Raw genomic sequence first — 20,015 nt, 5'->3', positions numbered from 1 at the left:
AGATATGCAGAAATATCCCAGGAGGAAAGCTCTGCCACACGCTGACGCTTTGCTCCGACGACGTGGCCCAGCGCTGAAAGGAGTGGGTACCTCTGGCATCCAATATAGCAACCAAAAATCACATTAATATCCTAGAGCTCCCACAAAGGCAAGCCACCTCAGGACTTCTCAATGAACAATAGGCTTTCTCCATCTCATCCCTTGTAGGAGAAATTTCCTCTGAAAAATAATCCATTAGAAATGGGGACAGCCGGATGCCTGGATGGCTCAGCGGTTGAGCCTCTGCCTTCAGCTCAGGGAGTGATCCCATGACGCAGGATCAAGTCCAGCATTGGGCTCCTTTGCAGGGAGCCTGCTTCTCCCTCTGCCTAGGTCTCTGCCTCTGTCTCTCTCATTAATAAATAAAATCTTAAAAAAAAAAAAAAAGAAAGAAAAGAAAAAGAAACAAGAAATGGGGAGGGAGGTATTTATGACGGGGTTTCCAAGGAAAAGGGCTGCAACTTCAGTTTGGAAAACATAGTGCATATTAGTTTTGTGGAGAGCTTTCAGAGAGTACTGGAATGAGTAAGAGAACCAGGGCACACTACCGGATTTCTATACCTGGGGCTCCTGGGCTGAACAGCACCCAAGTTTTACTTGGGCTGCCTTTACTAGAGTGAATAAAGAAAAGCCACACTTTTTTGTTGACTTCAGGATAAGCTCCCACCAACAGGATTCCTCTGCATAATCATGCCCCTTGATTTACAACAACAGAAACAAGAGCAATTTTCATGTTGATTAAAGGCCTGTGAGGCTTATGGAATGAAGAAGGACAGTTTAATAGTTAAAACTTCTCCAATGTAAATTTGCCAAAAAATCAGAAACTCACGATATTCCAAAGCCCCATAAGCAGTTTTGAGACTTAACCGCCTCCCACCTCCAACTTTTGTTTTTAAGATACAGAGTCCGCAGGCTCGGTGCACTATGACCAAATGGCAACAGATGCTGGTCTTGCAAAGGGCAGGACACTTCCCTTTGATCATCCAACATCATGGAGAGAATGGACAAACATGCCTGATCAGGGCACTTTCACTTGACTTCAAGGTTTACCAGGAGCTGCCTGAACGTGAAGAATTAGAGAAAAAAGCCGCTCCTCCACCCAAGCAAAAAAAAAAAAAAAAAAAAAAAAAATCAGATCAATGCCATTCCCGAATCCATCCCAACTATACAAACCAACCTAGGTGAGGTATACCAGGTTGGGAACGTTCCGTCTTCATCACCATGCTTGGAAGGCTGATGATGCAGAAAACATTCTCAAGGCAAAGCATTCCAGCCCCATGCATTGCTTAGTTATAAGCAGCTTAAAGGTCGAGGGTAGATTATCACTGGTATTTTTATCTTTGTAAAAATAAAAGTGATGTTACTATAGATAATAACTGGAAAACAGCGGATACTTTAAAAATGAAAAACATATACCAATGTATATAAGCCTCCAAAAGAATCTAAGTCAGTACATATTTCCACACGTGTAAATTAATAACACTACAACAGTAACCTTTCTCCAAAGTTTACGTATTAAGAAAATGAGAAACCCTACCAACACATCAGACACTGGAATTCTCGATGAGAATCATTTTTCCCTGTAAGCCCTGGAATATACAATGATCAGGCCTCTTTTAAACAGTATGGCCCCTAGATTCATACTTAAAGATGGTCTTCCAACACATTTAATACATGAACAAAGTCCTTTCACACCGGGATCTGAGCAGCAACTTCAATCTTCTATCAAGTCTCTGGTGCCTTTCTCTCCCTCTAGCACACCAGTGTCCACCAAACACATCAGCAGGCCTTTCTAAAAATAAAGTTACAACATAAAGCCTAAAAATAGTGATGCAACAATGTTCTTTGGAAAGATGTTTGTAGTTTTCAAGTGTTCTGAAAACTAAGTAAACCACAAAATCATTTTCAACAAAATGTGTGTTTCTAATTATTAGTGGGAAGATTTATATTCCTGAAGAAAAAAAAATCATGTTCCTGGAAGAGAAGAAAGAAGTTCATTGCAGCAAGTCAGCAAGAATTCGGAAAGGCAAAATAATTCTGATAAGACATAACTACTTTGCTAGCAATATAAATTCAGCATCCTCCTGTACAAATGGTGAGAATAATGAGCAGTCACTTTAAAGTGCAGGAACATTCCAGAGCAGGGGCAGGGCCCGACATTTCTTCATATGGGCCCGCTATCTAACACAGCAATGATTACAAATCCCCTGTTAGTCAAGAGGCAGAAGTCACTAGCTATTCTTGGATCGCCCGTTTAAACTTAGAAGAATGAAAACCGTTAACACAGAAATTCAAACCTTTGATTCGTTTTTAAATCCATGTTTACTTACAGAGACCTAGATCATACAATATAGGTTTCTCCCCCTTTCCTCAGTTGTCTCTGTGTTTTGCTAGGGATGGGTTTTTCAAGAAGTCCAGATTAAAGATGAAGGTCACAGAGCGTGTAGTTCTGCTTGACTTGGTTCCTTCTTGCCCCTGGGGGTACGAAGCCAGGCTATCCCAAAGGATAGGCCATACTTTTAAACCACTTTGGCACTCCCAGTGGGTTCCACCTGGTGCCTGGAACACTTGGGAGGGCAAGCAAGAAAGGTATTTTCTTTCTACCCACCCCCCATTAGGATGGCTAAACAGAGATTAATTTTGTAGCTCAGGTTTTCTGCATAACCCCTTCTCAAAACACAAAGACTCAGGATGGGCCTTAAAGAGTCCTTTTGTTTAGAGAGGGTCATTTCCTGCCATTAGCTCACACCCAGAAACTCCCACCCATTCTCAAGGAGAAGCATTGATTTTCTTAGTTTAAAAAAAAAAAAAAAAAAGACAAAGCAAAACAAAATTTCAGGCTTAAAACCATTCCCCCCCCCCCCATGGAACTTGGCTGGCGTGCCACCACGGCAGCATCCTATACCGCATCCTATACCGCGATTCAGAAACGGAAGGAGAATGAAGCAGAAACACGGGAGTGGAGTTAGGATTCTTTCCATGCACAGCAGGCATGGTCCGTCCAATCCCCACAATTTAGTTAAGGAAACGAGCTTAAATGTCAAAGCAAGCAGCTTAAATGGCATGTCCTAGGTCCCCTGGCAAAGAAATAGAGTATGGATGATTTGGTCAGGAACTGACAGATCAGAGGGCATATATTCCACTGTCTATAAGCCATTGCCTCAAAGACTCACGGACAATGGAGAATGGTTAAGAAGTTCACTTAAGGTCAAGTACTAGGACATAAATGCCATAAATGGGGATAAATCCAATGGCCTGCATTTTCACGAGTGCATTAGTTCACTCAGTTAACAAGCAGTCTGATGACCAAAGTAATGACTACTTACATTCTTTTCTTCCCGAAATGTCATCTCCCCTGCTTTACGATGAATAAAAGCCGTTGGAGTCTGTGAGGCGGACATGGAGGTAGAAACTGGGGCTGTAAGTTGCCTGCTCCATAAAGGCTCACAGAGCCCGATTTAGGTACTCCCTCACAGCAGTCCGTACAGGTGCCATAAAGGCTGGATTCATCCAGCTAACTCTGGCCTTATCCAGAGTTATGCCATTTGTAGGCAAGAGGAGCAAAGCACGTTGAGCTGGGGGCTAGACTAAATCAAAAGGAGAGTGCTAAGCCTATCTCCAAATCAATTCCACCTGGGTTATTAACATTAACCCTTAGCAACCCGACCGTACGGACACATCTGCAGAACAGGAATCCAATTTATCTTGCCCTACTTTTACTAAGCACGCCAAGCCAGGCCCAGGCCACACTCCTGGTTCTATGAAATTCTGTGCTAAGTTTTCATCCTAACTGGACAAAAGCAAGGATTCCTCTATACGTGCAAACTACTACATACCGCCCCTCCCCGGGGCAAAGGACCTAAACACCATCTAAAATGTCTGGCTTAGAAACTAACACTGTATGTTAATTAGCTGGACTTAAACACTAAAAGCCAAAAAGATAAATAAAATGTCTGGCCTAACAAAGCATGTGATGATTTTACTTTCTGATGTAATTAAGGGGAGATAGGCATCCAGAAATGATCACCTCAAAGGCAGCAAGAATTGAAATGAAATCTAAGACTGCTGGAAAAGGTTTAAGACAATGTGGTATATTGCACAGACCCCAAGTCTGACAGGTTGGTTCATATTCCACTCATTTAACAAATTTATTGGGCAGTTCCAGGCATTGTTCTAGGCATTGACAGTTTCAGCCTTAAGACAGAGGTCCCTGCTGCCATGGAGTAACATTCCAAGAGGATAAGTACCATTAAGTTATGTCAGTAAGATCTATCTGGAAAATAAAGGAGGGGTGGGCCAGTGGTTGGGAATGTGGGCTTCTTTAAACCTGGAGATCAAAGATCTTTCTGAGTAATATCTGAGCTGAGATCTGAATGAGTGACATCTGAATGAGTGAGGAGGATGAGGCTGCCATGTAAATACCTGGGTGTAGGTTTTTTTTTTTTTTTTTTTTTTCAGACAGACCCAATAGCACACACAAAGGCCCTGGGGCAGGAACAAGTTTGGCAAGTAGGAGATACCTAATTAAGGCCCAAGCAGCTGAAGCATAATGAATGAGGTTGTGATTCCTGGTAGATGAGGTCAGAAACCAGCTGGGCCCTGATCACATGAACCTCGTGCACCACTGGAAAAATTTTAAGCTCTTACCCACCAGCAGTAAAACTTCAGACAAATTACTTAATGTCTCAGAGGCTCCGTTTTCCTGTACCTAAACCATGGGATGATAACACCTCATCTGATTTGTTAAAGTGCAACATTTAAAGACAGAGTAGACATTGTTCAGTAAATGCTTAAGGAATGTGCGCGCACACGCGCGCACACACACACACACACACACACACACACAAATCCTTATAAGTTTTCTACAAGTTTGATTACATTTGTATATGCACCTGATCTTCAACTCTCCAATTTTCTTACATGTAAGATGGAAAGGGAAATTTCTGCAACCAAAATGGTCTCAGCATTCACTAGCTCTAACAGTTCCTTACGGCGAAAGAGCTAGGAGACCCTAAAAAAATGAGGAACTGGCTTAGAGTGGAGTCAGCAAAGGCGGAATCAGAAAACAGGGACGGGCCTGGTAGCAGCCAGCTGGACTCCAGAGGTCTCCCTCTGCTGATAAACAAGGCTCTAAAGAGAAGCGATTAACATCGTCTTCAATCTCCAGTCACCCAGCATCCCTGGGCAGGTACAGGATGGAAGTGTGTGTGCATGAGACCCTGACCCAGCCCCCAAACACATCCTGTTGGCTTCGAGGGATACTGTATTTAAAAACAGATGCCTCTTTGGAAACTCACACATTTTTAAGTCCTGTAAATCACACATGCTGGGTAAAGTAATTACACTCTTGTAGCACTTCCCCTCAGAGCACAAAGGAAATTCTGGTACTTCTGTAATAAGGTAGCACTTTCTGTGCTGTGCCTTCTCTCAGGAGGGCACAACTGCCCATCCTATACGCAGGCATTAGAGAAATTCTAACAGAATCCTGGGGATTCAAAGAAAAGCAGCTTGTTTTTTAATCTCTAGGATTTCTCTTAGGATAATGTTGGCCACCTACCAGTGTATCTACCTGGTGACATTAAGAATTCAGAAAGAGCAGAGGAACATCATTTTTAAAAATCGGGGGGACACCTGGGTGGCTCAGTGGTTGAGAGGCTGCCTTTGGCTCAGGTCCTGATCCTGGGGTCCTGGGATCAGTCCCCCATGTAGCTCCCTGCAGGGAGCCTGCTTCTCCCTCTGCCTACGTGTCTGCCTATCTCTCTCATGAATAAATAAACTTTAAAAAAAAATTGACTCAGGAGAAATACACAGGAGTTGAAAGTAGAAACAGGTCTCTAACTTACTTGCATGGGTTGGTGAGATGCACCTCAATTCTCAGACTCCCAGATTTCTCATAGTCTTTGCAAAAATCCTGGGAGCCCACAGGATTGAGGCTAGGCGGCTTCCGCATTCCTTCCGCATTTTAAATTTGTGAAACAATACTGTATTACAGCCTGGAATTGGAACTATCTTCCCGGTGTGATTGGCATTTATTACTGCCATTTCCCCTTTCCCTCCAGTATTCTACATAACGCGCATCATAATGGGTTTAGCAAGGTGAAAACCTAGGAGGAATATAAATGCAGGTGGTTGTTTTTCTTAAATTCCCAGACCACCTTCCTTTCAAGGGTTGACACTTGGCTGTGAGCAACAAGGGCCACAAACTTTTAGGAAAGCACTAAGTGAATCAGTGGAAAATAGGACCCACAGAATAAGAGGAGTTTGGGGTTTGGCAAAAGAGACTCCTCTTACTCCCCACCCAATAAAATAAAAAAAGAACCAAAAACCATGAGGGAATGTTTTCTTATAAAAACACTTAAGCCTCTCTCAAGGTATTCCATCTTTATCTTCCAAACTCCCTTACAAAAATCTTGTGGCAGCTTGATTTCACCTTCCAGAGTGCAGCGTTGGGGAAAAGGAAAAAAGCTTGAAAAGCAAAAGTCTCAGAATTAACTGCAAATAGTAGAGGAAGACAATTTCCAGAAACCGTTGATGAAAGTCAAAAAAAAAAGAAAAAAGGTATATGGGGATTACCATATATATACATATATGTACATACACCTAGATTTTTCTAAGCTCCCACCTTTCAAATAGATGAGCACACTTAACACTATTAGCTTATGAACTAGCAGATACAGAACACTCTTATATTCCTAAATTAAAAAGTGCTCTAAAAAATTTGCTTCCACTTTTCCCCAAGAATTTCCAGCTCTTCCCCTTTCCTCCAAGTTCTAGGTCTCTACATACCTTCAAGTGTTAGGTAGGTTTTCTAGCTCTTGTTGCCTACCCTCACAAGGTTCCCTAGGAACCAGAGTCCCACGCCTCCAACTCTCCAGGCACTCACATCACCCACCTTTTCAGTTACCAGCTATAGACTCTTACACAGTTCTGAAAATTGCTTTCAAGATCAGACCTCTCCTCTCTGCATCTCAAACCCTACCATCCTCACCTCCTCATGGCCTTTACTCCCCGTTTTCAACCATTCAGTGTGCTCTTTCTACAAACATGACCACCATTTAGCTGGCCACCCAAAGCAGAAACCCAAGAGGCTTAATGAAGGAAACTCCTAGTCTTTCCTCTGCGCTCGGACAGTTGCTGGGGCCCTGGAATTTCTCTGGCTGAGTAGCTACCCACAGGCACTACTTCGAGACTAGGATTCTTACAATATTAGCCTCACTCTGCTCTCTCAACTCCTCCCACACCTGCTGCAACCTGCCTTTCCCACTGGTAGGGTCCCTGCTGCACAGCATGGCAAGGCAACTCCAATCGCAGAGTGGATGGAGTCTGATTCCCTGGCCAAAAACAAGCTCCTCCACCTTCTCCCCCCACCAAAGCTCCCCTCTCCCCCTAGCCTCATCCTTAACTTCCCTTCCTCCCCTGCCAAGCCTTGCTTGCTCTTCCTGGAAGTGCTCTTAAGCCTGTGTCTTCACACAGGCCAGTCTTCCACCCGTGGTATCAACCTTTTCCTCATCTGGCAAAATCTTAATCAAGGATCTTCACTCAAGGGGCACCTGGGTGGCACAGTGGTTGAGCATCTGTCTTTGGCTCAGGTCGTGATCCCAGGGTCCTGGGATCAAGTCCCCCATCAGGCTCCCTGCAGGGAGCCTGCTTCTCCCTCTGCCCCTCTGCCTGTCTCATGAATACATAAAATCTTAAAAAAAAAAAAAAAAGGACAAACCAGGCAACAACTTTACTGCGATAAGCTCAAACCTTGGGTATGCAGTCACCCCTCCAACTATGCACTGAAATTGTTTTGATTATTCTCCTTTAAATATTCTCCTCTTTAAAGATAGGGATGTGAGTGCAAGGAGTCCTAACCCAAGTCTTCCTCACACATCAGGTAAACTCATCCCCATCTATGGAGGATATTCTCCTATCAACAGCATTAATTTAAATACCTGGTCCCAGCTGGCCTCAAGCCCACTGAGCCATGCAGCCTTCTCTGCTCCAGCTATTATTAAGGTTCATTTCCCTCATTCCTTCCTAAGTTTTTTCTTTGACCAAAGCAAGCACTGTTCAAGAGGAACATTTGCATTCCCTTTCCCCTTCCCCCAGGCAGACACTAAGGTGCCAAATGAAACTGAACACAAACATTCCAAAGTGGCTGTCACACAGAGCAGGCTTGTTTGGAACACAGGGAGATCCCCGCTCTTCCACCTAACCAAAGCTTTCAGCAGCCTGCGTCCAAAAGGTCAAATGGAGATCCACGGCACAAACCAAGTGCTAATGGTGAAAACCAAAATGCACTTCAGAATGAGCAGACCTGCAGTGGGGCAACCAGATGCACTAGGCACGCTCCACCTGTGCACTTCAGGGGAGCCAGTTCATTTCCCAACTGATCCATCCACTACTTCCCTAACTTCCTGGTGGGCAAGGACCTCAACAGTAAACAAATGGCTCCCTTTTAAACAGCCTACCTATACAAAGTCATCACCAACCCTACTAATAAGGATATTTCATGTTGAGGCACCTGGGTGGTTCAGTTGGTTGAGCATCTACCTTCAGCTCATGTAACGATCTCAGGGTCCTCGGATTGAACCCCACATGGGGCTCCCTGCTCATCGGGGAGCCTGCTTCTCCCTCTGCCCTTCACCTCATTTGTACGCACACGTGCACGCTCTCATGAATAAATATTTAAAGGGGGGTATTTTGTGTTTACAAATTATGTGTTTATAAAGAATAATACAGGTAAATATGTGTAAGTGTGTGGTACTTACTCACCTGGTACTGGATTACTACCTTTGGGTAGGAGTGTTGGGAATACTGTGATAAGATGGCATCGATCTTTAAAAAAAAAAAAAGTTACATGAAAGAAGACAATGGGGGCAACTTGGGTGGCTGGCTCAGTGGTTGAGCGTCTGCCTTGGGCTCAAGTCACAATCCTGGGGTCCTGGGACTGAGTCCCGCATCAGGCCCCCTGCAGGGAAGCCTGCTTCTCCCTCTGCCTAGGTCTCTGCCTCTATCTCTCACGAATAAGTAAAATCTTTAAAAAAGAGAAAGACAGACACAGACACACAGACAGAAGGTAATGATCTGGGAGTTAAATGAACAAAGCAACTTCTATTGGGATTTTGAAGACAACCATCTTTTTGGGAAGATACCTTCGGGTGACAGGAGCCTGAACAACTTACGCTGAAACTTGGCTCCTGCCTTGAAAGGAGGCTTTAGAAAGGATCTAGCTCAAGTTAGATCAAGAGGGAAAAGATGGTTGAAGCCAATGGTGTACAGAGCAAGTGGTACAATTAAGGCAATCTTGATGTCAAGTTTGGCTTTGTTGTACAGAGAACAGATCAGGGAAGGACCCACCAGAGGACAGAGCAGTATGGTAGAAGGATGCACTGAGAAAGCACATCAGAACAAGGTAAGCAGCTAAAGAGCACTAGAAGGAGCCAGGAAAGAGATTAACATTAGGAAGAGGAAAGGCTAAAGAACAGAAGAGTCCCGGTTCCTGCAACAAGGCTTGTAAGCAAAATGAAGCGAGACCAACCTAATGGTTTTAGGACTTCTACAGATATGGCAAAGAAATTTCATGAGATACTCAGAGAGGGACGCCTGGGTGGCTCAGTGGTTGAGCATCTGCCTTTGGCTCTCCCTGCAGAGAGCCTGTTTTATGTCTCTGCCTCTGCCTCTTCCTCTCCCGAATAAATAAAGAGAAACACATTCGGGTTGTTGTAGGGTTTGTTTTTTTACCATTTTATTCACATGTTTATTTTAGAAAATTTAGAAAGCACAGAAAAGCAATGGAAAGTTAAAATTATCTGTAACCTACCAGATAATTTTTAACCCCAAATGGCTAATATATATATTAATAAAAATCATCTGTAATATACCAGATAAATTACAAATAAAAAATATAGATCAATAAAAACTTTTAACCCATTTAGGGTTTTTTGTTGTTTAAGAATTGGCATCACATAGAACTTTTAATCTGTTTTTTTTTTGGTTTTTGTTTTTTTTTTTTTTTTTTTTAATTCATGAGAGACACAGAGAGAGAGGCAGAGACACAGGCAGAGGGAGAAGCAGGCTCCATGCAGGGAGCCTGATGTGGGACTCGATCCCAGGACTCCAGGATCAGGCCCTGGACTGAAGGCGGCACTAAACCGCTGAGCCACCTGGGCTGCTCCCTTAAATCTGTTTTCATTTAATGTCATAACATTGACAATTATGCACTCAATTAAAATGTTGTCAGAAGCTGGGAAGAAAAGGTCAGATTCTCACATACAGCTTTCAGAGGCAGCGTGGCAATGTAGACACCTTGATTCCACATTTCTAGCCTCCAGAACTGTGAGAGAATGCATTTCTGTTGCTTTAAGCCAATAACAAAACAAAACAAAAAAAATCAAATACATATAGATCTTAAAAACATGGCTTTTCATGGCTGCCTACTATTCTCCTTCAGAAATCATAACCATGATTTACTTAGCAATTTCCCTGGTAAGACAATCTTTATGAATGTTCACGATCAGAAATAACTAATTCATGAACATATTTTGATATTTTGCCATAGGTACTGCAAGGTGACACAAATTAATGCAGCCTTCTGGAGGACTCTGGTGTTCTAAGTGCCCACTTTCTTGCCCATCACCGACACTGAACTCTGTCCTCAAAGCACAAATTAATATGAACCCACAAAAACCATATGAAAGCAACTGCAAAAAAGAACTCCTACCCTACCAAACAATCCATCCAACAAATGCCATGGGAAACAGACTGCACAAGAGCACAAGGGTTCATGAGCGAAATTTTAAAACCGCTGCTGGAAAAACAGCTTAGGAGCACATGCCTTATTTGCAGTGCTCTTTTACATCTAAGAAGTTACTGTGCCTTCTTTTTAAAACACTATCACCAAGGCCGAAATAGTTTTGTTGTGTTAGATTTAATTTGGAATAACAGACTCCAGACATGGTTGAGCCATACAGAACTTTCTGTACTCTGCCCAAGTCATAAGGTAGATTAAACTTAACGCCCAAGTGAAAAATCTGAGGTTGCCACATCAAAAGGACCTGGTACCCTTTCTGTGGGCCAATTGGAGGAAACCGTTTTCTTCTTGACCCCAATATTGGAGCAAGATTATGAAGTTTTTCAGGATTTTTTATTTTTCAGTTATCTCTACACCCAATTGAGATTGGGTTTGAGGGGCTCAAACTCATGACCCTGAGATCAAAAGTCATATGGTCTTTCAACTGAGCCAGCCAGGCGCCCCACTAAGCACTTTAAAAGAAAAGGGAGGTAAAGATTTGTATTAGCTTGTAAAGAATCAACTTTACATGATTCTTGCCCAACATCTGCCAAACATCTTTTCAGTCAATATTCCAACAATGCCAAGGTTTTGCTTTTCCAGTTTTAAGTACAAAAAGGCTCAAGTCAATTTAAGGAAAAGTTGCTATTTACCATTCATGCTTCAACATAATAAAACACCTCTTAGAAAGGATTTGTGATCAGCCTGAAAAATACTCAATGACCTGGATAAAAGTAAAGACAAAACCAAACTACATATCTCCTTTCCAAAAAAAAAAAAAAATTCTATTTTGAAAAATAAGTAACCAAAAATAATTTTCTATCTACTCCCAGATAGAAAAAGTCGATATGTAAATCTCAACAAGTCTGTTATATACATATTAATATTAATAAAGTCTGGTTCAGTATAAACTGCCAAAAGCATTTAAAGAGAATACTGACTAGTCCAAAGTTAGATGAAAAATTCTAGGATTTGGGGATCCCTGGGTGGTGCAGCGGTTTGGCGCCTGCCTTTGGCCCAGGGCGCGATCCTGGAGACCCGGGATCGAGTCCCACGTCGGGCTCCCGGTGCATGGAGCCTGCTTCTCCCTCTGCCTGTGTCTCTGCCTCTCTCTCTCTCCCTCCGTGACTATCATAAATAAATAAAAATTAAAAAAAAAATTCTAGGATTTTATCAACTAAAATGATGTTAGAAATTATCTAACACCCTATACATAAGCCCTATAAATCTCAGATCCCAGTAAGATTTTGACAACTGGTTTTTCTTTAAAGGGACATCTTGCAGAGAAACACACATGTATAGCACACTACAAGCTAGAAAGCCAGATGTATTATCTCTTACAGTTAACTAGTCAAATCTTAAAAATTTTTCCTCAAAGCTTTAAATACTCTCCAAAGCAGAAGTCTATGTCCTGTCCAAGTTCTCAAACATCCAACCCCAAAAAGCTGCAGAAATTCTAAATCCTGGACTGTTCAGTTTGTACAGTTGGAACCAAGTAAGTGTTTCAGTATCAATTATTTCGGAGTAAGCTTTAAAAGCTCTCAAACAGGGCTAAAATGTACTGGAAGATAAAAGGAACCTATTTTTTAAAAATAGAGGAAAAAAAACCCCCTCAGATTCTATGAAGTGGTAGAGAAAGCCTAAATTGCCCTGATGTTCTAGGAAATAAACTATTTTCTCTTAATGATGATTGGACTTGTTTTTCCAAGTCAGCTCAATGGCCACCAGAAACTACAACAAAACACATTTTTCTGTCATTATGTGTATATACATTTTATATGTGTGTGTTCTGTTTACTGGAGTCCTCAGCCAAAGCTTTTAAATGTGTTTGAGAACAAATTGCTGATCACTGGGTGGGCAGGGAAAGGGTCCAGTGCAGTGGTTTTGTATGATGCTGAGTACATTAATGGGGACTCACCAGATACCATATTTATTTTACTTGTGGCTTTCAGAGTTAGAAGAAGAAAAAAAAAAAAAAAAAGGTTAGAGTTTATCAAAAAAACAAAACATACTCAAAACAGGGAATTAGAGGAAAACTACCTGGATCACTCCAGGCCCATTTCCTTTCTTTTCCTGAATCTTTAACATTATAAACCCTCTCTCTTCGTGGTGTATCTGTCTTTATTCTCTACCTCTTAAACAATGTGGGTTCTCAAATCTTCCTGTCCTCTTACCTTTAAAAGAGTTGTCTTGCCAAAACTGATACACCACAGAGCCACATGCCATTCCCTCTGGAAGAGGAACATTGTCAGGGCAACAGAACAGGTTAAGAAGCAGTAACTGTACTAAGCTCACCTGTGCTTCCAACTCCGATGGAAAGCTTCACACATTAAGGGGACCCAGGACCAGGGCTGACACCACCAGTCCTGGGGGCTGAGAGGCTGAGATGGGTTAAGTAAAAGAAATGTGATTTTTCTCTAATTGTATGAAGTTAAGTAGGTTATGGTTTTGGAACGCGTACACCTCTTTTGCTACCTACAAAAGCAAAAAAAAAAAAAAAGAAAAAAGAAAAGAAAAGAAAAGAAAAAAAAAAAGCTTCTGGTTTGCCTGATTAACTTTTTCCATTTACAAGTGTTCTCAACTAGGCAAGCAGAAAAAGATGGTTTCACACAATACATTCTTACCCTTAGAAATAAATAGATTGCCCATTTAAGTAAAATAAAAAGGTTTCTGAAGCAATTGGTGTGTTAGGTGAATTAGTTATGTATAGCAAGTCCTTAAAGAAGCACACTTGTCATTTTTTACATGTTATCTCAAGGGTAGGGAAAATAAATAGCAAAGCAGCCAGTAAGAACAAGACCAAAAGTGGAACTTGCAATTCAGGTCTCCCCCCTCTTTGAAAAGAGGCATGTCAGTGGTTGTAAAGAACTAGCATGTAAATAACCTTTTTCAAATTAGTTTATAATAAAATGCGCAATTATCTTCAGGTGTGAAGGCAATTTTCAGCTTACTGCAAGTCAGGCGGGTTGCCCCATACAAATGTGCTAGAAGTAAAATCTTGTGTTTTGCACGGACTTACATGGTCTTAGGTCCTTCCATCTTCATATAAATAGTTCCCTTTTCACAAGTGGACTATGTGCCGAGGTCTCACAGTACTAATTAAATCCTCCCCCAACGTTTGGTTTCACTATCAGAATCTTAGTTTGCACGCAACAGATTATCTCCAGAATAATCTCAACATCTTGACCGCTTTAGAGTTAGTTTGCCATTCTGTTAGCCTTATGTACTGGAATACAATCCCTCTAAATAATGCCTCACAAGTCCTATCTAGGTGCATACTTCCTTGCACATACACACTCAAGTTCTTTTTAGGACGTTTAAGAACTCAGCTATGGGAGGACTTAAAAAGCAGGCGAAACATGTACTGTTTCTTGGACTCCAGATAACATACCTGCAGGAACAAAGCCACTTGGAAGAATACCACAAATATCCTAACTACAAAATTCTGAAACCGTCCGTTCAGGTGTTCCCTCCCCATAAATGGGGTTTCTACCCCAAGGAACGCTCCGCCGCCGCAACGTTTTTAACGTTGTTACGGACGCACCCCATAAAATTCACGCTCAGGAGTCAAAGTCCTATTAAAACAGCCAAGATGATCTCTTGGCGAGTTGTAAACTCTCAAACTTTTTTATTCGGCTTCCCCCATCCCACCCCAGCCGCATCGCCCCTAAAATTTACAAACCCTAATCACCCAGATTCGAGGTCTTTGACTCATCAGAGAAGAATGCAGCTGATGAGTTATCTATTAATCCAGAATGCCTCAGCTGGAAAGAGATCTCACCAAGAACTTTTAACACTGAAAAGGGAGGGGGAGGGGGAGGGGGCGGGGAACTGAAGGTGTCTCCTCGCCGAGAACTTTCCCCGAGTTCCTGCCTTACGCCGCACAAACACCCCCCACTCCCAGCCCCGGTCGCAGACTCAGTCCTGACCCTCTGGGTCCCAGGAACCGGAGGTCACCGGGGAGTCAGCTCTCGATTCCGCTTTTAAAATCCCACGCAGACAAAGCTGAGCATTATACTTAGCAAACTCTCCGAAAAGTCCTCAAAGTTACGCAACTTTAGAAACGCGCTCTGCGAAGAGACCCCCCCCCCCGCGCGCCCCCTCCCCCCAGCCCGGCCCGGGGCCACAGGTCGCGGCGAGGGCCGTGCCCAGACCCCGGACTGCGGCGCCCCAGGTCGTGCCCCCGCCGCAGCGAGCCCCCCGGTACCTCTTCCTCCTGAAGGTTGGCCTCGCTCGGGGTGTTCTCCTTCTCGGCTTTGCCGCCGTTGTTCATCTTCCCGGTCCTTCCTCGCCGGGCAGGGCTGGGGCGCGGGGCTGGGGCGAGGGCGCGCTCGCCCGCTTGTCCCTTCCCCGGGCGCCGGGGCTCCCTCGGGCGGGCGCCGCGGGCTGCGGGGGCTGGAGCCGGGGCAGCGGCGGCTCGGGCTCCGCGGCGAGGCGAGGCGAGGCGAGGCGACCCAGGAAGTGCGCGGGAGACGGGGCAGGGCGAGGCGCGGGCCGGCGGGGACGGAGACAATCGGGACCGGGAGGGAGACCTGGAGAGCGCGGGCGGGCGGGCGCGAGGGAAGGAAGGAAGGAAGGAAGGAAGAAAGGATGGGGCGCGGGCGCGCGTCCCAGGAGGGAGCCCAGAGAGTTGGGGATGTGGCCGCGTCGGGGCTGGGGGCGGCCGCTGCCCGAGCCTGGCGGGGGCCGGAGGGAGGGGGCGAGGGGTGCCCAGACCCGAGTTAGAGGAGGAGGAGGAGGAGGAGGAGGAGGAGGAGGAGGAGGCGCGGCTGGGCGCTGGGACCCGGAGAGCCGCAGAGTGCGCGCTCCAGGCAGGCTCTGAGAAGTACGGGATCCAGGCAGCTCCCTTTCTCTCGCCCTCCTCCCTCCCCTCTCTCCTCCCCCTCCCCCTCCCCCTCCCCCTCCCTCCGCCCTCCCTAGACGTGGGCTGCCGGCTTCAGCCGGGAGGGACGGGACGCGGGACGGAGAAGCCCCCCTCGGGAGGAGGGGCCGCCCGCGGCCGGATGGCGCGCGCCGGGGAGGGGCCGGGGGCGGCGGGCGGAAGCGGCCGACCCCAGCCCCCCGACTCGGCGGGAGGTCGGAGGGCAGGGGCCGAGGCGGACGAGGGAGGGAGGCCAGGTCCTCCCGCTTCCCCGGCCGCCGGGGGCCCCCGGAGCTGGCGAGCTCGCGCGGCGGTGCGCGCCCGCTTGGAGAGGGGCTTCGCGGCGCGGGGCCGGGCCGGGCGCGGTGGGCTACCGCCGTGGGGATCGCGCCCCGTCGCTCAGCCCGCCCTGCCTCTGCAGCACCGGCTCAGACCTATTTCCTCCCTTCCTACTTGGCAGCTCGAAATGACAGGATGCGAGAGAACGAGCGACGTCCGGGGGCAGCCGGCTCGGGGCCGGCGTTTCCAGGGCGCAGCTTCCAACCCACCTCCCACGCCGGGCCCTCCCAGGCTCTCAGCGCCGGCCTTCGCCCTCTGCGGGGCTTCACGCCCCCCCTGCCCAGGCCCCTCTCTCGGCCCTCAGCGGACCGTCCTGGAATTGCTCACCTGCCTGCCTCCCTCACCCTTCCAGGGGAGCCTCCCCACAACGCAACACCACACCGTGTCCTTGTTTACCTTGATAGTCCCACGGCTAGTTAAATACGCTACCGGGTATACAGTAGGCACTCAATAAATACTTGTTGGCTAAGTGACTGTTGCTCGCGGCGAGCCGAGCTGGAGGCCAACCCAGATGATCTTCGGAGGGTCAAGGCCCCTTAAGGAAGAAAAAGGGCTCAGCATTCTGGGAGGGGGGCACCCAGTACCTGTTTAAGCACCACGCGCCAGAGGACTGCCTGGGTTCCGTTTCCTCACCTGCGAAATGGGAGTAGTTATAGTTACCTCGCAGGGGGTTGTAATTAGAGGAGATTATAGGTTGGTAGAGCTAGAGCACCCAGCACTCATTCCTGCCCGGTGTAAGTTTACAGAACAGGGAAACTAGCATTATTATTAAGGAAATTTCCATTTTCCCGGGGCCATAGAGAGCTTCTCCATTCCTGTATCATAAACACATAAATGTAAAAGGGCCTCTATCAGAAGATTCTCCCTCACTTCCCACGCCCAGGAATTCTCTCGCACGACATGCTGTTCCTTTCCAGCACAGTACCAATCACAACTTCTATTTATTTGCTCGCTTCACTGTTTATCTTTCTCTGCTCTCCCCCCTCCCCGCCAGACATTCTTCACCCTGTTCTGGTTTAAGTGCTGCTGGGGGTGGGGTGGAGGTGGGGGTGAAGATAAGGCTCCTGCTTCTAGGGAGTTTTAACTGGTGTTGTGGAGACGAGACACCCAAAACAACTCCATGGCCACATGATCAGCGATCCTGGTTCAAATAGCAGAAAGCAGAGAAAATACTTGTGTGACCAGCGTTGTGAAGAAAAACAGAGTGGTAATTCTTGCATTCACTTACTGGGGTTTTCTTGGGTTGGGGGTAGGGGAAGTCTGAAGCTTTTGATAAATAGGTTTAATTGCTGTCAGGATGTCATGTGCCTCTGTGGGGGGAAAAAAAGCGTATCCTGGATGAAAATAAACCAAGAAACTGTTGAACTTGCAATGGAAGTTCAGAAGAGGCAAAGGCCACCACGATTAATCTGGAAACTTGGAGAGCCTTTCCACTCCCAGTCCCTCCCTCAGTTACATGAGGAACCACGAGGGGGCAATGTGTTCCTGAGCAATGGCTGCCTGGTGGTCTTGGGCCCCTGCGCCACCAATAAACACAGGCCCTTTGCCCTCCTCGGCCATTGCCAGGTACTGAGTACACTCCACAGAAAGATATTGTCTTGCTGGAGCCTGGCAAAGGCCCAAGAAAAATGACAGTTGACCTAGTCATTGATGATTCCAGTCAGACTCCACTTACGAGTCGGTGGAAGGTGCTGTATGATTCCAGGATGCTGCTTCTACCTCCGTCCAGGGAAATGTGGCCTAATTCCAAATGTAGAACCTGATTCTTTTGCCAGCACTTTGTCCATTGTTAAAAGTCAAAGACATCTGGCATAAAAAAAAAACAAAAAAACAAAAATAAGGGCTAGAAGAAGATCTTTGTCTGATTTGATCGTTGTGTCCCCAATATCTAGACAGTGCCTAACACAGAGTAGGCTCTCGGTGAATATTTTTGAATAAATGAACACAATCTTATCAGAGATTGATTTTCAGCCTTGAATGACATCATATCTTTACAAAGCCCCTGCAGGAGGGACTGAATAAGTGGAAGTGTCTCAGCATAGAGAGCCACCACAAGGACACTAGGCAGATTCATGGTAGTAGTCTTTAGGCATTATTTTGCAGGGGAGACCCACCTAGATAGAGAGCTTGCTCAGAATGAGACAACTGATGAGATTTCAAAAATAAATAAAATTGCAGGGTATTTGGGTGGCTCAGTGGTTGAGCATCTGTTTTTGGCTCAGGTCATGATCCTGGGGTCCTTGGATCAAGTCCCGCATCAGCTCCCCTGCCTGCTTCTCCTTCTGTCTATGTCTCTGCCTCTCTGTGTCTCTCATAAACAAATAAAAAAAATCTTAAAGAAAAAAAAAAAGAAAGTTGCACCAGTCACCTAACGTACCAGACAGTTAACAATACAGCAGGGAGGACTAGGATATGTATCAGTGATGAGCATGAAATTCAAGGTGTTTTCAGAAAAGTATATGAGGAGGAGGGTAAATACACCATGAAAAGAGGGACTCCATTTTCTGTCCTTTCCATGAAAAATGGTGTAGGCTTACTTTGAAGAAAACAAGGCTATACATTACCAACAAAACCCACTGAAAATCTGTAAATAGACTTTAGCTGTTTATAAAACCTCAGTGAAAGAAATCATTCAGGATATAAATGATCTTTATGACCTGTTTGCTACTTTAAAGAAAGTTTCAAAAGTAAGATCTCAGTAGCACTAGTTTCCAGACTACTCCTTATAAAGCAACAAAGGGATTTTTACATCCTAGAAAAATAGGGTTAATGACCATGAAACATCTGCTTTCTCCCTGCCCACCACTTCACCGTACTGCTTCTAGCCTAAAAGGTCACATTCTTGAAAGGGGGAATATTGTATGCACCTGTAGTTTTCTTACTTATCTCTGTTTCTCTGGCAGTATTCGTTTGGAGGCTTGCTTTAAGAAAACTCAAACCTAGAGGCACCTGGGTGGCTCAGTGGTTAAGCATCTGTCTTTGGCTCAGGTCATGAGTAATCCTGGGGTCTAGGGATTGAGTCCCACATCCGGGCTCCCCCCAGGGAGCCTGCTTCTCCCTCTGCCTATGTCTCTGCCTCTCTCTGTGTGTCTCTCATGAATAAATAAATAACGTCTTTAAAAACAACAACAAAAAACCCAAACCTATAATGACATTCTCAGTGTTTGTCTCTGGGAATTGCAGACATAAAAGCTCTATTCTGAGGTAGTTTGCATGGCATGGTTTTGGTACCTGTGTTAGCCCTGCAGCACAAAGCTAAAGTATCTACTACTCGTTGTGACTACCTGTTATGACTACCTGTTAACGCTTCATCCTTTACTCAACCCAGAAAGGTCTCAGGGCCAGAGGCTATTTCGGGGGGTTTTGTCCTCTTTGACATCTGTCTCTCCAGCCCCACCCATCTCTAGGCCATCAACATCCTCCTCTGATTTTATTTATTAGGTTTTGTGGCTTAAAAAAAAAAAACCCAAAGCACTGTATTTACCGTTCTGCAGTGCACAGTTCAGTACCATGAAGTAACTCACATCGTTGTGCAACGTCCTCTTGATTTTTACCTCCTAAATAGTTGTGAGATGCAATCACTTCCCTCTAATCATCTGTGGAAGCCCATGCAGCCACGTGGAGAGGTCCACGTGGAAGAGAATTAGGTCCCAGACTCACAGCTCCAGCTGAGCTCTCGGCAGACAGCTGGTACCAATTGCCAGCCTTCTGAGTGAGTTCTGTTGGAAGTGGATACTCCAGCCCTAGTGGAGCTGCCCCAGCTGACGCCACACAGAAGAGACATGAGCTGCTCTCAGAGTCATGCCCAAACTGCAAAATTGTTAGCAAAAAAGTGAATGCTATTGTTTTAAAACACTAAGTTTTAGGCCGTTTTCTTATATAGCAATAGAGAACTGAAACATAATGCATACCTAGAGGTGAGGTCCCGGTGTATAGAAACTTAGAACATGTGGCAGTGGCTTTGGACCAGGTGTAAGATGGAAGGTGGAAAAAACTTTG

General features: G+C 45.4%; 2 protein-coding genes across 14 annotated transcripts in view; one reads left to right on the top strand and one right to left on the bottom strand.

Annotated features, from left to right (window-relative positions):
- Nucleotides 1-16,794, bottom strand: part of RBPMS (RNA binding protein, mRNA processing factor) — a 173,630-nt gene extending 156,836 nt beyond the window's left edge. For 2 of the 12 annotated variants that reach the window (XM_041751324.1, XM_041751322.1), the window contains exon 1: nt 15,024-15,708. In XM_041751324.1, the coding sequence (XP_041607258.1) occupies nt 15,024-15,089 (66 nt within the window). In that variant the 5' untranslated portion in view covers nt 15,090-15,708. Of the gene's footprint in view, nt 1-3,365; nt 3,737-14,207; nt 14,432-14,507; nt 14,547-15,023; nt 15,736-16,412; nt 16,552-16,649 lie in introns of those variants that run through there. The other 10 variants (XM_041751315.1, XM_041751314.1, XM_041751320.1 and 7 more) reach the window with 10 other exon arrangements.
- A 187-nt stretch (nt 16,795-16,981) lies between these two features.
- The window catches only part of MBOAT4 (membrane bound O-acyltransferase domain containing 4), a 198,109-nt gene continuing 195,075 nt past the window's right edge, over nt 16,982-20,015 (top strand). For both annotated transcript variants that reach the window (XM_041751309.1, XM_041751308.1), the window contains exon 1: nt 16,982-17,223. The gene's annotated coding sequence lies outside the window, so the exon portion shown is untranslated. The remainder of the gene's footprint in view (nt 17,224-20,015) is intronic.

The sequence above is a fragment of the Vulpes lagopus genome, chromosome 4 (genome assembly GCF_018345385.1).
Source record: "Vulpes lagopus strain Blue_001 chromosome 4, ASM1834538v1, whole genome shotgun sequence".
Classification (NCBI taxonomy): Eukaryota; Metazoa; Chordata; class Mammalia; order Carnivora; family Canidae; genus Vulpes; species Vulpes lagopus.
Note: the sequence above shows the minus strand (reverse complement) of the source record. Positions and strands in the feature narration are given on the sequence as shown.